The sequence below is a fragment of the Bubalus kerabau genome, chromosome 4 (assembly GCF_029407905.1).
Source record: "Bubalus kerabau isolate K-KA32 ecotype Philippines breed swamp buffalo chromosome 4, PCC_UOA_SB_1v2, whole genome shotgun sequence".
Lineage (NCBI taxonomy): Eukaryota > Metazoa > Chordata > Mammalia > Artiodactyla > Bovidae > Bubalus > Bubalus kerabau.
The window spans coordinates 53,335,264-53,351,647 of NC_073627.1; the positions used below are offsets into that span (position 1 = coordinate 53,335,264).

At 34.4% G+C, this 16,384-nt stretch overlaps 1 protein-coding gene across 2 annotated transcripts in view; it reads right to left on the reverse strand.

Moving 5' to 3' along the window:
* Positions 1-641: 641 nt before the first annotated feature.
* The window catches only part of MED13 (mediator complex subunit 13), a 97,762-nt gene continuing 82,019 nt past the window's right edge, over positions 642-16,384 (reverse strand). For both annotated transcript variants that reach the window (XM_055577431.1, XM_055577432.1), the window contains exons 22-30: positions 15,926-16,117; positions 15,523-15,746; positions 13,558-13,700; positions 12,937-13,095; positions 12,633-12,818; positions 10,420-10,568; positions 8,716-8,889; positions 4,976-5,076; positions 642-4,637 (exon numbers count right to left, since the gene is read on the reverse strand). In XM_055577431.1, the coding sequence (XP_055433406.1) occupies positions 4,505-4,637; positions 4,976-5,076; positions 8,716-8,889; positions 10,420-10,568; positions 12,633-12,818; positions 12,937-13,095; positions 13,558-13,700; positions 15,523-15,746; positions 15,926-16,117 (1,461 nt within the window). In that variant the 3' untranslated portion in view covers positions 642-4,504. The remainder of the gene's footprint in view (positions 4,638-4,975; positions 5,077-8,715; positions 8,890-10,419; positions 10,569-12,632; positions 12,819-12,936; positions 13,096-13,557; positions 13,701-15,522; positions 15,747-15,925; positions 16,118-16,384) is intronic.

Genomic DNA, 16,384 nt, shown 5'->3' on the forward strand with positions numbered 1-16,384 from the left:
TCTTTTTTTACTTCTGCTGTCAGAAATGACCACCAATTTTAAAATGAGCACAACAATTTTGGGATTTGTCCTTACTCAGCTTAAGTTTGGACAAAAATACTTTGAACAGCTGCTTAAACAAAATCGGCAGAGCTATTTTTCAATTGGTTGTTTATATGTGAACAACCCTTCTCTGGAAATTCTCTGGTAGTCCTGTGGTTGGGACTACACGTTTTCACTACTGAAAGCCTAGGTTCAATCCCTGGTCTGGGAACTAAGATCCCACAAGCCATTCTGTGCTGCAAAAAACCAAAATCAAACCAACAGACCTCCCACCCACCTACTTTGTTTATATTTCAATAACACTTAGGCAATTTTTTATAGTACAGAACTAAGCTTTCAGTATTTCAAGGTAACTTTAGAAAACTAATATGAAACTGATCAGCCTAAAAGGAATTTATATGTATAAATACAATTTTCCTGTATATTATACACTGATGTATGATTAAAATCTTTTACAAAGCAAAATACTTCAAAGAAATTAAAAGCTCATCAGTTTTTAGATTGCCCCTTTTCATTTATAAGTGACATAAAAATACCACTACTACTTTTTACATGAATTTAAGATGGAAATACTTTCAAGAGAATGAGACACCACAATGAAGGCTTCATGAATAATTTATTCCATTTGAAGTTTTTTTTGTTTTTGTTTTTTTTTTTTAAAAAGTATAAACCTTTTCATTTCCTCAATCACAATTTGTACAACTCAGTGTTATGGCATTCGGCAGCAATAGTGTTTGTTCCTTATTCTTTTTTTGTCACGTTAAAAAAAAAAAAAAGCAATTGGACCATATTAAATGTCACTGCTAAACAACTTTAAAACGCCCCTTCATAAAGTGACCAAGCTATTTGGAGAGAGTTGATGCTGACATGTCCAGTAATGACATTACAATTTATAGTTTAAACTCAGTAACTTTAAGGTCCACAAATCCAGTTTACTCTGAAAACTAAAGCTATTTTAAAACTTCATGAATACATCAACCTGAGGAGTATTTTAGGTCCCAAATCCAGTTTTAAATTAATACTCCACAAAAAAGAAAACACATATATAAAAATTTAAACCACAGTTCTGGGCCCATTAAAACATCAAGAAAAACTGAATGGTTAAGATTTTCTAGCGTATTTTTTTGAGGGTTGCAGGGAAGCAAAAGAATTTTATGTCAAAAACATTTTTCCTTAATTTAGACAAACTAAAGTCTTAAAGGAAACCCAGACCAAAACATCACTCATGCAACATTAAATGTATTAATAGACTGATATGTGATGCCATAGTGGATGAGTAGCAAATTATATGATGCAACAGCATTTAAAAACTTCGTTTTAATGTATTCAATTTGAACATTTTAAATAACGCAACATAGTATTTTGATATTACAGTATTAACATAGTGCTTGATTAAAGATCTGCAAATCTTTGTAGTAACACATTAAGTTAAAAAATTACCTCAGAAGGTAAATATGAAGACGAAAGGAGAATATTTAAATACAGTAATCTGTGCCATACTGACAATTGAGTACGAATACAGCTGAGGATAGTTGACTAAGTAGTAAGAGCTTAATTTTTAGTGGTTTAAGAAAAGTTAGAAAGATTTAAAAATTACAGCTACTTTAAAATTTAAGGATTACATATAAGTACACTTGGTGGCCTTGTGGCCAAACAATAAGGTGTACAGAAATTTATTCATACAGTGTTAATTCACAGTCCTGATAACTGAATGGCTTGCATAAGAAAGGTATGGCTAGATGTTTCTCACTGGCTGGAAGCAGACATTATATAACTAATCCTTTAAAATGCCAAAATACTCAACTCCCACCCTGCTTTGTAATGGATAACTGCACAAAAAACAGACATTAGCACTGTAACAAAGAAGTCATGGTGTTGGTGATCAACTGGCATAAAGTATATTACTTTGCTTACCTATTTAAACAAAATTTGTCTGTGACTACACTAGTAAGTCAGATCCGCCATCCTGCACAAAGGGCTTACTTTTTTTTTTTTTTCTGAAACAAGTTTCCTGACCTTTTCGAATGGCTATTTAATAATTTTCCATTTGAGTGTGAATTTATATATGAAGGGAAGAAAAAAATCTTATCAGTAAATCCTATATATTTGGGAACTATTCCTTGATTCCCAGATAAAAAGGAATCATGTAACGGGTTCCTTTCTTATGGCTCCATATAAAAGAAACTGTCAGGGAATAATTTTTTAAAAATATGTTTTCAAACTGAGGTGTGGTTACTATAGATTAGTGATTTTAAACAACTGAGAGTATATTTTTTAAAGAGTCACTACTGAGATAATAAAATATATAAAAAAGAATACCATTTTAATACAAATTTCAAATAAGCATCTTTCCCCTCAAATCTCAGACAAGTATTTTTTTAAGTACAGAACAAAACATGCCAACATAATCTGTAGTGTGTTAGCATAATTTAAGAACAAATGCACAGATGTGACCTTTAAATTTTCACTTCAAAAATAGGCTGACCACTGGGATTGCATTATAATTTTGAACAAATGATTGAAAACCTTTGTTACCAATTGTGTTTTCTCTATAGGAAAAACAAGACTTGCTAATGTTTTAATATACACAATTTGAAGAAGTTATATTTTTCATAAGAAAGTGATATTTAAGCTAAGCATATAGTATTTACAAAACAAGTTTCAGTTTAAAAAAAAAAATAACAAAACATACCAAATTACAGTTTTGTAAATACAATCCATTTTGTCCTTGTAGAGAATTAGTGAACATACAAATTCAGAATTTAGCTAGACTGCTTCCAAGAAAGACAGGTAGACTTGGCGACTGTGAATTCAAGTCAGCTACACAGGTAGGAGGCTAACTTGGACTCTCTTGTGAGCAGCACTGTAGAAAGGATTTTTTAAGGGGATAAAGGCTGCATAAAAGCAGTTATCTTGGCATGTGCAAACAAGAAGAGGGAAAGCTGCATTGAAGGAAGGGGTGAATTAAAGTCCCTAAAATTCAAGTCCCTTCTTTAGGGAGGTGAGAACCTCCTTGGCATATGCCCTGCCTTTTCTGAGCTGTGTTATAGAAAAGTACAGACTCTGGTGTTTGGGACTGCCATCTCCAAACCAAGAAAATTAAATAAATAAAAAAGGCAAAAGGAAACAGGTTAAGTTTAGAAAATGGTTCTTTAACTAGTGGAATAGTCTGAATACCAGAATTCACTGAGAATCTATTTACACCACAGTTTGATTGCACACACACACCCATACATATGCATACTCTCACACACATTCCCAATCTTTAATTAAAAAAAAAAAGTCAAACAATCAAGAGTGACTGCTCTTAAAATAATTTGTAAAATGCCTAGAGCTGGGCTAAATTTCAACCTATAGCAGATCCTGAAGATAATTTTCATAATTAATAATACTCCCATGCCTAGAGGTGCCACTGTTAAAACAAACAAAAAATTTTAAGCATGTAACATTAAACACCAAAATTAGTTTAAGCATTCAGTAGCAAATGTTTTTCTTGTAAAACTAAGTTTCTTTCACTGGAAATGGCCTGAAATATTAGTCATAGCCCTAAACCATAGTACAAAATATAACTGAAGAATTCTCATTTTTATTCTAAGTTAAACCACCTAACAATATCACTTGTATATTGCCATCATGTTATTCTGTAAAGGTGTGATCGATATAAAATGTTGTAAGACCCGGTACCTTTTCAATTTATAAACACAGTGAACTTCATTACTGTACATGTACTCTGCAACTACAGCTTAGCTGTAAATCCTCCACACACAATGGTATGGACATTATTTCCCCTCTATCCCCATTAAACTGTACATCAAGACAATACAAATTTACTGTCCCACCCACCCCCTTACAAAAAAATAATACTCTAAAAGCAACCCTACTGCAACTTTTTAATTAAGACGATTACATATATTTTAGACCAATTGCTTTAAAGCAAGAAGGCAGTATAAACCTTCTAGGAAAATTTTTATAAAAGAGGTTAAGAAATATAAGACAATTTATACATTTAAAAACTTACAATAAATAAGAGATGCAGGCATTTTTGAATACTAGATACTATAATCCGATACAAGAACATCTTGATGTTCTGAAGCCATATGTTGAAATTCATTGTTCCTCATGTTTCCTTCTCCATGCTTTTAATATTCATTTAACATGACTGGGTACTATGGCTCATTACTTTTCACAAATACTGTGACTGGAAAAAAAAAGGTTAATTTTGCTACGAAAATGTTATAATACGTTGTGTATGATCGATCAGTCATCATCCTAAAGAGTTCAGTATAGTCAATGAAAAATAACAGGGTTATCGCCCCTCCCCCCAAGTCAAAACAATATTTGTTGAAGTAATAAGAATTAGACCCCATCACAAATGACTTTCACTGAGAAGATAACTGTAACTTAATGTTGCAGCAAAATCTTTTTCCTTGTTCTTTTCTTGCACAGTTCCATCAAATGAAGATCACAGCATATTCATGATAAAGTTATATAACTGATTCAGCACCACAAAATGAATTGGGAGACATGAGCGTCTGTCCTGGATTGCAGGGTCACAGGTTAGCCAGGAGAGTGCATTGTACTGTTCCAAAACAAACCTGAAAAGCAAGTAAACTAAGTCAGTCATGTATGTACCTACATTGTAAATTTTGGAAGCAAATTCGAAGATGGCATATAAGATTAAAAGTCACACACAGAAAAAAAGTTAAAGTATGAAATAGAGGGTCTTGGGGAGGTTAAAGAAAACTGATTTTCATTAAAATGTTCTCAGAGGTATATTACATGTATTAGAAAGGAAAGCACTCATTCTGAATGATAAATAATTCAACTAGAGATCCAAAGGTAACACAACTGTAAACTACTGCCCAAAATGACAAAAATATGAAAGGATCAACATGATAATTCCTTCCAAGCTTAATGGTAAGAAGAACTGTACCTGAGGACATCTGAAGTCTGGTTTGAGTCAAGTGGGTGGGAGTGTTTACTGTGAAGCAGCTCGTCAGATTGCACTGAAGGCACGTGGAGGTGCAAAGAGGCCTAAAAAGTAACAGATAATCGGTCAGCCAAATGGAAAAAAATCTGTTGGTTTTACCTTATTTTCCCAAGGTCTCCTCCTTGATGAAATATATTTTAGACTTATGTAATGAATGGGAGCCACTATAAACATGGCTATTCTTCTTGTTTAATTCATTATATAATTTTTAAGTGCATAACAAAATTTTTTCAGTTTCATTGCTTTCGAGGCCACATAGTAATCCTACAAAAAGGATTTTTAATTATTTTCTATGTATAACCTGCCTAGGTGTGTAAAGTAAACATTTAAGAAAGAACAAAACTGATAAACCTGAGTATAGTCTCTATGTAACATAGACTATGCAAATTAACCTAGGTCTAGCAGTGAAAAAAGTACTGTGCTAAGTAGCTTCAGTGTGTGACTCCTTGCGACCCTGCAGACCATAGCCCGCCAGGCTCTTCCGTCCACAGCGAATTTTCCAGGCAAGAATACTGGAGTGGATTGCCATGGCCTCCTTCAGGGGATCTTCCCAATTCAAGGATCGAACCAACATCTCTTATGTCTCGTGCACTGGCAGGTGGGTTCTTTACAACTAAAGCCACCTGGGAAGTCTGAAGTACCAGAAGTAAGCATAGGCAAATATTTTACCTATAAAAGCTATAAATCTTAAGCAGAGCTACTTTCAGTGGCTGGATGAAGCACAAGCAAGAAATCAAGATTGCCAGGAGGAATATCAATAACCTCAAATATGCAGATGACACCACCCTTATGGCAGAAAGTGAAAAGGAACTGAAGAGCCTCCTGATTAAGGTGAAAGAGGAGAGTCAAAAAGTTGGCTTAAAACTCAACACTCAAAAAATGAAGTTCAAGGCATCCCGTCCCATCACCTTATGGCAAATAGATGGGGAAACAATGGAAACAATGACAGACTTTACTTTCTTGGGCTCCAAAATCACTGTAGATGGTGACTGCAGCCATGAAATTAAGACGCTTCCTCCTTGGAAGAAAAGTTATGACCAACCTAGACAGCATATTAAAAAGCAGAGACATTACTTTGCTAACAAAGGTCCATCTAGTCAAAGCTATGGTTTTTCCAGTAGTTGTGTATGGATGTGCGAGTTGGACCATAAAGAAAGCTGAGCGCTGAATAACTGATGCTTTGGAACTGTGGTGTTGGGGAAGACTCTGGAGAGTCCCTTGGACTGCAAGGAAATCAAACCAGTCCATCCTAAAGGAAATCAGTCCTGAATATTCATTGGAAGGACTGATGCTGAAGCAGAAGCTCCAGTACTTTGGCCGCCTGATGCGAAGAACTGACTCACTGGAAAAGACTTAGAGGCTGGGAAAGACTGAAAGCATACAAGATGACAACAGAGGATGAGATGGTTGGATGGCATCTCCCAACTCGATGGACGTGAGTTTGAGCAAGCTCCGGGAGTTGCTGATGGACAGGGAGGCCTGGCGTGCTGCAGTCCATGGGGTCGCAAAGGGTTGGACACGACTGAGCAACTGAACTGACTGACTGACTGAGCACCTTAGGTAGTAATACAGTGCACAGATGTATTTTTTGCCCCTTCAATTTCATAGTGGAGGCTTAGTAACAACTCATACACTCACTTAGGTATGGCAATCAAGAGTAAAAGAAAGGGATGTGGTACTCTTCTTCACATTTCAATTAAACAAAAGTGAACTGTTTTGTTTGTAAGTCAAAATATATAATAGTGTTAAGCTATGAAAAGACATAGTACTGACTGCAGAAACTCTTGACAGATCTCATTCTGTGTACGACCATAAAAGGTACTATTTTATATTGAGATGCGCTCTCCTCTACAATTGCAATAATATGTGTAAAATTTTGTGTTGTGTATTTAGAAATATAACCAAAAATATGTTTCAACTGCCCATGGGCCCTTGATTTATGAGTTATAAGCAAAAGTCTTTCATATGGCAGATTATAACAAATAAATGAATGTAATTAGTAGCAGTGCTCTAATTTCAATGATAAACAGATTTTTTTAATCATCTAGGTAACCTTTTTTTTCCCAAGACAAGAGAAACATACCAAATGATTTTATTGCCTATGGTATAGAAATAAAATGGAATGTATGAAAAAAAAAAAGGTGAACAAAATTATGGTAAGTTATGCCTTACCTGGTAATTCAGACCAGAAGTCCTAATCTTGTTACACTGTATCTGAGGGTGAATGCCCACTTTACACTATCCTCTCTGCAAATAAATATTGAGTAGAAAAGAATCTGGATAGTCCCTTGGACTTCTTATAAAGTGGTGTTTCTTAAAAACATGTTCTGTGAAACACTATTATTTGCTGCTGTTTTTCAGAGCTTTTAATGTGTATGGTAATAACAAAAGAGAGCAGAAAGCACATGGAGCACTTCCTAAAGGAGCAAAGAACCCTTTGTTTTGTAGAAACTCCAAGGATTACTACAGAAGTGCAGAAATCCCCCTGGGAACACGTTCTGGTAATGAGACACAAGACCACTACACATACACTGGAAGGGGTAGAAAAGTCTTATGCTAAAACTATTACCTTGGCCAACACTCTCTAAATATATTATCTCACTAACAGTCAATTCAGATCAACAGCTCTTGTATTCTTCATGAATGTGCTACAGAAATTCACTGTTTAATTAAAATGTCACTGACTCAATGATATGTGAGCCAAGGGAATCAGATTTAATAGTAACAGGCTTAAAAGACAGCAACAAGCTTATTGGTTCAAGTACCCACTAAATATAATCCTAAAAAACTAAAATATATACTATTCAACTTTCATCCTACAAATAAAAATCAGTTGGCAAGTAGTTAAGTTAGCATAATTTATGGAATAAACCAGTCAACTTCTGGTGGGTTTATACAAGAATAAGTGAAATCAGATCTGCATTTGTTATTCTGGAAAAGTAGTAGTAGCAGCAGGAACAAACTCTAGATAGAGCTTTCACATTTCATTTTACCATTTTATGATTTATCTCCACCTTGTTATATCACTTGATAATTAATTTGTTTTGATAAAATAAGTCACTATGGGTCTGAGAATACCATTACTTGAAAACCACTCAATAGTTTTAACACAGCAATTTACACAAAGCTAGCAAGCTTTTTTAAGGAGGTAGGGAAATGCACCTAAATAGTAAACATTTTTACAAAGATTATGAATCCTTTAGTTCTCAAAATAATGATGCATAATAGGAGTATACTATGATATAATTCAAAGAATAACATTACATAATCATTAAAAGATCCAGGTTTTAATCAAGTCTACTACCAATTTATGACTCTGGACAAACGATTTTTTCTGAACTTTTAATATGCTCACTGAGAAAATGAAAAGGTTAAAGGTATTTTAATACAAGGTTTCTTCTAGCTCTAAACTCTAAATGTGTAGCTAAAAATAATTAAGAGCAAGGGTCTCAGATAGTCCATTTAAAGTTATTTAAAAGTTTAAACTTAATATAAATTTAAGAATTAGAGTTGTTTCATAATTATTCTCTTTGTTATTTTATCTAGAGAGTCATATGTGATAATGCATTTAAGACCTCAGACAAAAGCTAAAGACTTCAAAACACCACTTCCATACTTCTTAGGACTTAAGTGGTCAATCAGCATCACTCAGGAACTAGCCAGAAAAAAAATAAGAGCAATACCTTAAGAAAAAGGGGACACTGATATTGTGCTTGAGGACATGCTGACCAGAACCAGTCAGGTAAGGGACCCGCTTTGGCAGTTGATACAAAGTAACCAAGAGCCAATGGTTGCTGAAGAATATTAGTTACTTCATCATGAGATTCTGTTGAAAGTAGTCGATCAGTACCTTGACCCTTAAAAAGACAAAATTAAAAATGTGTTAATTCATTTACTGTAATAGCTATAAATACAGAATGGTTTTTTACTATCAGTCTCATTATCTAATTACTTCAATTTAAAAAATACTGAAGGATATTTTAAAAAATCAATTTGCTATGTATCGTAATTAGTAATAGCATTAAATAAATGAATTTTAAGAGTTTTAAGAAAATATACTATTTTAACAAGTTTGTATTATTATGTCAAGCACATGTTTAGCATGTGAGTGTATAAATCTTTGTAGCTGACTCAAAAGTACAAAACATTCAATGAACTTTCTAATTTATTTCCTAATACCCTCTCAACTAATTCATGATCGTATCCCAATCCAAAAGGTGGACTGAATTTACCTTTGTTCATGTGGCACTATCTATAAAATGCAATTAAGAGTCATTTGGAAGGCATTATGGCAATGCTCAGATCCTTTAGACTAGTTAACACATTCTTTGCTATTTAAGGAAACAGATAAAAAGAAAACTGATATATCAACAGGAAATGTTCAATGCAATTATTACCTACAACAGAAAAAAATAAAAGATTTAAGTGTCCAATATTTGGGGAATGATGTAACAAACTAGATAGTATTGCTGACTCAATGGACATAAATTTGAACAAACTCAGGAGATAGTGAAGGACCCTGGCATGCCGCGGTCCACAGGATTGCAAAGAATTGGACATGACTTAGGAACTGAACAGCAATGAGAACAAACTATGGTAAAGGAACAATGCAATTTAAAAGCTGCTAAGGGAATTCCCTGATGGTCCAGTGGCTAGGACTCAACGCTTTCTCTGCCAAGGATGCAGTTTCAGTCCTGATCTGGGAACTAAGATCCCACAAAACTGGTTCTATTAAAGTGGTATGATTATTGGTGCTTTTCCTTATTTGTGTCTTTTTTTCCATCATTTCATTTCTTTCCAGTTAAAAAAGAAAAAGGAAAGGATGCAAAGTAAGGTCAAACGAAGATCCTTCTTTAAACATATGCATATTACAATAATTAAATAACCACTATATATATAATTTCATTCAAATAATGATGTTATTCAAATGAAGCTCAAATAGTTTTGAGTTCAAACAGAAGGACAAGACAAAATGTTTCTGTAAGTGGTAAAAATAAAAAGGGGAGGGGTTGGTGTTTTTTCTATTTTTATGGGAAAATCAGTATTTCCTTTATGTTCCTTGTCCACAGCTCTGATATGAATGGCAGCTCTTAGAGTCATACCCTGTTTTTCAGATAATCTAATCCTATTTCTACGTAGAAGCTATGGTGAAGTGGCAGGAAAACTAAAAAGGATTAATGCCAAGTAGTCTAGAAAATACAAAGTCAGAGAAAGAACCTTAGAGACCCTCTTAATAATGTACAACTCTCTGTGGTAGAAGTACATGAATGGACTGTTTTTTCCCTTGAAAATTAGCAAGAAAATTAAAAGTGTTCTTTCTCATTGATATAATCCATTACTAAGTTAATGAATGACATTTAGATAAACTGAACTTATAACAGGGTTACCTTGCCAGCATCACCGCCATGGGGGTAATGAGATCCTGGAGAATGAACAGGAGAACCCGTTGGAGATGCAGGAAGGATATTAATGATATCAGGGTCAAGATCATCTCCTGTGTCTAATAAATCAAAGATACCCATTCCATCTGCTCCATCTATGAAGAAGGAAGAAAAAATTAAATATTCCCTTTTTCATATCCCACAGTCATTTACAAGAAAGGGTTAAAACAATGGATCTTAACCAAAATGAGTTAATTTAATCATTTATTGAATGTCTACCATGTGCCAAATATTGTGATAAGAGCCAAATAATCAACTATGCATAAACAAACATGAGACTGCTTTGAATAATGGTTCCTCCCCAAAATGCCCACATCCTAATTCCAGAAACCTTGAATATGTTACAATAAAGAACTTTGCAGATGTGATCAAACTAAAGGTCTTGAGATGGGGAGATTTTTTCTGGATTATCCAAGTGGGTCCAATGTAACCAAAGGGGTCCTAATAAGAGGGTTAAAGTAAGCTTAGAGTCACTGAAGATGTGACTGTATTATCTTGCTGGCACTGAAGATGAAAAAAGGGACCATGAGCAAGAGATGTACATGGTCTCTAGAAGTTGTCAAAGACAAGGAAACAGATTCTCCCTTAGAGCCTCTAGAAAGAATCAACCCTGTAGATACCTTGACTTTGTATTTATAGCCCAGTAAGAGTAATTTTGGACTTCTGACTTCCAGAACTGTAGGAAAATAAATGTGTGTTGTTTTAGGCCAATAAGAATGTGGTAATTTGTTACAAATAGCAACAGGAAACTAACACAAATGCTGGGAATGAAAATGTATTTAAAATGAGACTAGTTAGAACAAATTCCTTAATTCTTTATTATTAAAATATTCAAGTTACTGTATACACATTAAAAGAGGAGAATAATTATTACCCATACTTTTGACTTTAGAGATGTGCCATTTTCTAAGGTAACTCAGAGCAACAATGGAACACCACTTATTTTCTCTTGTACTAAAATGCAATCTATACAAGTACATCTAGAAAAGTTATAAATTACTATACTATTTTGGTAAATCAAAATAGAAAAGAATATAAAATGACCTGCAAAGTTTACATACAGGTAACTCAACAGTATGTACATAAACTGTACAAATATTTTATGACCAATGTTACCTTTTAACGTAAGTAAACATCAGGGACTTCCCTAGTGGTCCCGTGACTAAGACTGAATTCCCAATGCAGGGAGTCTGAGTCTGATTCCCAGGAAACTAGATTCCCACATGCCACAACTAAGAGTCCATATGCTATAAGCAAGACTCAGTGTAGCCAAATTAATTAATCACTCAAAAAATAAGTAAACATTTATGGGGTAATTCACAGCATTAGTTCTGATATCAATAAAGCAGAAGAATGGTATTAGTCTCCTGTAGCAGTTTAACAAATTTCCAAAAACATATTTAAACAACAAACATTATTTTCTTCCAGTTCTGGAGGTCAGAAGTCTAAAATCAGTTTTACTGGGTTGAAATCAAAATGCTAGTCATTAGGCCAAAAATCTAGGTATAGGCAGGGGTGTGCTCTCCCTCAAGGCTCCAGGGGAAAAATCTGTTTCCTTGTCTTTTCCAACATCTATTCCTATATGCCTTGGCTCATGCTCTTTCCTCCATCTTCAAAGTCAGCAGCAGTCATTTCTGACTCTGCTTTCCTCTGTTCCCACTACACGGTCCTCTCCTCTTTTGTGTACAGTCAAATTTCTCTTCTATGGATATATAAGACTGCGTTTCGGGCCCAGCTGCATAAGCCAGAGTAATCTCTCCATCTTAGATCTTTACTCAGATCTGCAAGCGCATGCATATAATGTTAACAATCACAGGTTTCAGGAACATATACAGGACACAGATGCTTTGGGAGGCATTATCTAATCTATAATCAGTCAGAATCACCCAGATTTATTTTATATTTGCAAACCTCTAGAGAACAATTTGACTTCCCTGGTGGCTCAGATGATAAAGCATCTGCCTACAATGCAGGAAACCCAGGTTTGATCCCTGGGTCGGGAAGATCCCCTGGAGAAGGAAATGACAACCCACTCCAGTACTCTTGCCTGTAGAATCCCATGGATGGAGGAGCCTGGTGGAATACAGTCCATGGGGTTGCAAAGAGTCGGACACGACTGAGCGACTTCACTTTCACTTTTCAGAGAACAATTCACTTACCATTGTTGGGATTGAAAGCTAAGTCTAAATTTTCGGTGGTATAAGTAGCTGAAGCTACTTGCACAGAAGCAGAAGTTGGAAACACAAGTATATGAGTACATGATATATCCTGTGGGGTATTAAGCTGAGACGTCTGCATGTTTAGAGTGGAGCTTCTTCCGAATACAGAACCAGTTGACACAGAATCTGAAAAGAAAATGAAAGGTATTTTTTTCTTTTAATGAATGAAGAATCAATTTTACGTAATACTTAGAAACTTAAGTACATAAAGAATGAAATCTGACATAAACTAAAGATAGCTAACCTGGCATGATAACAAAAGAGCCTTGGGGTTCCATTGCTACCAAGCAAGCACTGAGAATGCTAGGAGAGTCTGCAGCAGATATACCACACATTCTACACATGTCTTTCAGCCTTTTACTTAGAGACTGCAGGTTTCGACGACTCAGCAAACAGCTCCAATCTGTGGGTATCAACAGTAAATAATAATAATAATAATATCCAAAGTAAAAGCACTGTTACCAACCTAGAGAACAAAAGTTAAAACATAATGGTTTTGAAATTAATGTACTCCTCAAGAGTCATCAAGTCAAAAGTCTATTACTGATATGTCTCAACATCTTTTACCCCCTAACTTCAATATATGCTGATAACAGTATCTACTGAACATAGGATGAGTTGACTAATAAGCAGAAAGGGGATAAAACTGGAAGATGACAAGAATAGCAGTAATAGCACTTATATAAAATTGCAATAAGTTCTCTTAAAATTTGAGTTAGGCCATTTGGGCGCTAGACAACAGAATACTAGGTTTTTATTACCTTTTGCATTTTATTCAGTACCTATTCCTAGATATGCTTTGAATAGTATATGAATTAACATAAAATAGAAATCTAAGTATTAAAAAACAAAAACACAAATTTACCTTTTAATTCTCCATGACCAATCCTTCCTAGACGGCCAATTACAACTCTCCATGGCAATGAACTCATCTGTACAAGTCCTAAGCACCATTCCCAAAGTTTCTGTAGACCAAATCTTCTAGCAGACCCTTTTTTCCGACGAGCTCTGTTGTATGGAATAGAGACAGTCATAAATATTTCTAAAATTCCAATGACATTTCAAAAGAGCTCGAATTTGTGAAAAATTGGTTCCTTCATTTTAATGCTTGACATTTTTTCACAACTCCTAAATAAGAATACATATAAAATTACAGGTTTGGTATGCTAGTTTACATTTTGTTTAATACATACTAAAATATATACTTAAAATTAAAGAACTATTCACAAATTATCAAAATTCATCATAAACAGTGCTCTACACCAGAGACTGGCAAGCTCGTTCTTTAAAGGGCCAATATTTTAAGCTTTGCAGGCCATCAAAACTCTTCTGCAACAACTCAACTCTGCTGCTGCAGCATGAAACAGACAACAGTTACACAAATAAGTGTGGCCAGATATGGCCCCAAAACTGGAGTGTGCCAACCTCTGCTTCATACATTAAATTGAAAAATGTCAAAAAAAAAAAAAAGAAAAAAGAAAAATATCGAACAAATCCCCCCATACTTCTCAGAACAAACAAAGCTGTTTTCTGCATGCATGTCCTTTATTAGGCCAAGTACATAAACACTCTCTGGAGAGCAACAATAGCTATCATTTGTTGAGTACTTACTATGTACCAAGCACCCGCCTAACTAACTTATATGTAACACCTCATTTCATCCTAAGAACCCTTGTAAGGCAGATAAAATTATCCTCCTGATTTTACAGAAAAGTAAACTATAGCTCAGTTGGGTAAAGTAATTTTCTCAAGATCACACAACCAATAAGCCAGGATTGAATCCAGATCTCTATGACTCTAGCACTGGACCTCTAAACCATCATCTCACTTTTACTTTCAGTAAAATGGCAATATACTATCTCTGTATTGGGAAGGTAGTATTATTATTTCTCTATTCTCATTCTCATCCTTCACAGATCAATATTTCTATATCTGTTTCTTCAACGCCACTATACCCAAATAATCAATTTTTTTTTTTTTGCATACAACCAATTTCTGACCTTAGAACTACAGAATGTTTTTAAAAGAAAGAAGAAAATAAAGGAGAGAACCAAAACTGAAAGATCAAAAGTTATTTTATGGACTTTTCACATTCTCTTAAGCAATGTTCACTAGCTTTGAAATATGGTATCAGTATGTCTATTAAGTGATAACTCAATACAAGGTTCATCTGTTGTAAACTATTAGTCACAGCCTTCATGAATAACTAGTCATGATACCTAACTACTATCAAGAAGAATTCTAAAGAGGGCCACCATTTTCAGAAGACACTCTAATATTTAAATAGTAAAATTTTTAATTGTTGTTTGTTTAGTCACTAAGTCATATCTGACTCTTCTGTGACCCTCTGGACTGTAGCTGCCAGGTTCCTCCATTCCAGGGATTTCCCAGGCAACAATACTGGAGCTGGGTGCCATTTCATTTCCCAGGGGATCTTCCTCACCCAGGGATCAAACCTACGTCTCCTGCATTGACAGGTGGATTTCTTTACCACTGAGCCACCAGAGAAGCCCCAAATTCTCAGTGAATAAAGTTAATTCAGTTTATTAGGGACTGTATCTTAGATGGTACCTGAGAAAAACAAATGTTCTAGGATGCTTTACTGGATTTTAAATTGCAAATGACCTTCTAGTCCCACGTTTCAAAATTTGTTAGGCTAAAATCATTACCTCAAGGTTTATTATATACAATTTAGGGGCTTTAATCTCTTTAACAGATTAATCAAAATTATTAATTCCCTTATATAATATAAATATTCACTATAAAAGAAATGAAAAGTACCCATAATCCCAAGACTTTATATAATGATACATTTAAGAAAATAAAATACCTGTTTGGGACATCAATGTTAATGATACAAGTTTCTAAAAGTTCTCCATATAGATCTGTGCAAGATGCAAGAATCCATCTTTGATCATGTGATAAACAGTAGCCCACGAAAAGAACATTATATTTCTGTCCAGGTTCCCCAAAGGTTTCTCCTAGCTCTGTTTGTTTATCCTTCACTGGAGCCAGGATAAAAGGAGGTGTGTAAAGTCGAATACACTCTGGTCTCTGTAGAATAAAACATTAAGTTACTATGGCACCATACAAGCGCAGAAAAACTTTTTATTGAAAATAAAAACCCATTATAAGATAACTGGAAAATAACTAAAAAGAAACCTGCACTTAGTTTTGCATAAAATCATACAAAGTAGTCATTTAATAACTTTGGTTATGGAAAACATACTTACATCAGGACTTTTAAGAGCTGTTTCCATGGCTAAACCTGGACCAAAACCAGTCAATGTTTTCACATTGGTTGATGTTGGAAGTGGTCTTCGACACTGGGTAAAGGCCGAAAAAGCCAGAGATTTTAAATGCTGGGTATAGATTTGTCTATCTTCATGCTTCACAGGTTGCAACAGGTACTGACAGGGAACAATCTAAGAATTAAAGGCAAATAGTACAAATGTTAAACTTTTAAGAAGAGATAAAAAAAGAATAGTAGGTTTAAAACTCTAAAAATTTTTTTAGAAAATTTAAACAGAACCTAAGTAAAATAATAAAGAATTATACTTCCTTATCTAGTATATAGATTTTTTTTCTAGTATATAGATTTTTAATAAATACTCAATTATACTAATGAGTTGTTATGTAAAAATCTTTAGACATTTCTACGTAGCAGCTATATTGATTAATACTGCCAGTGA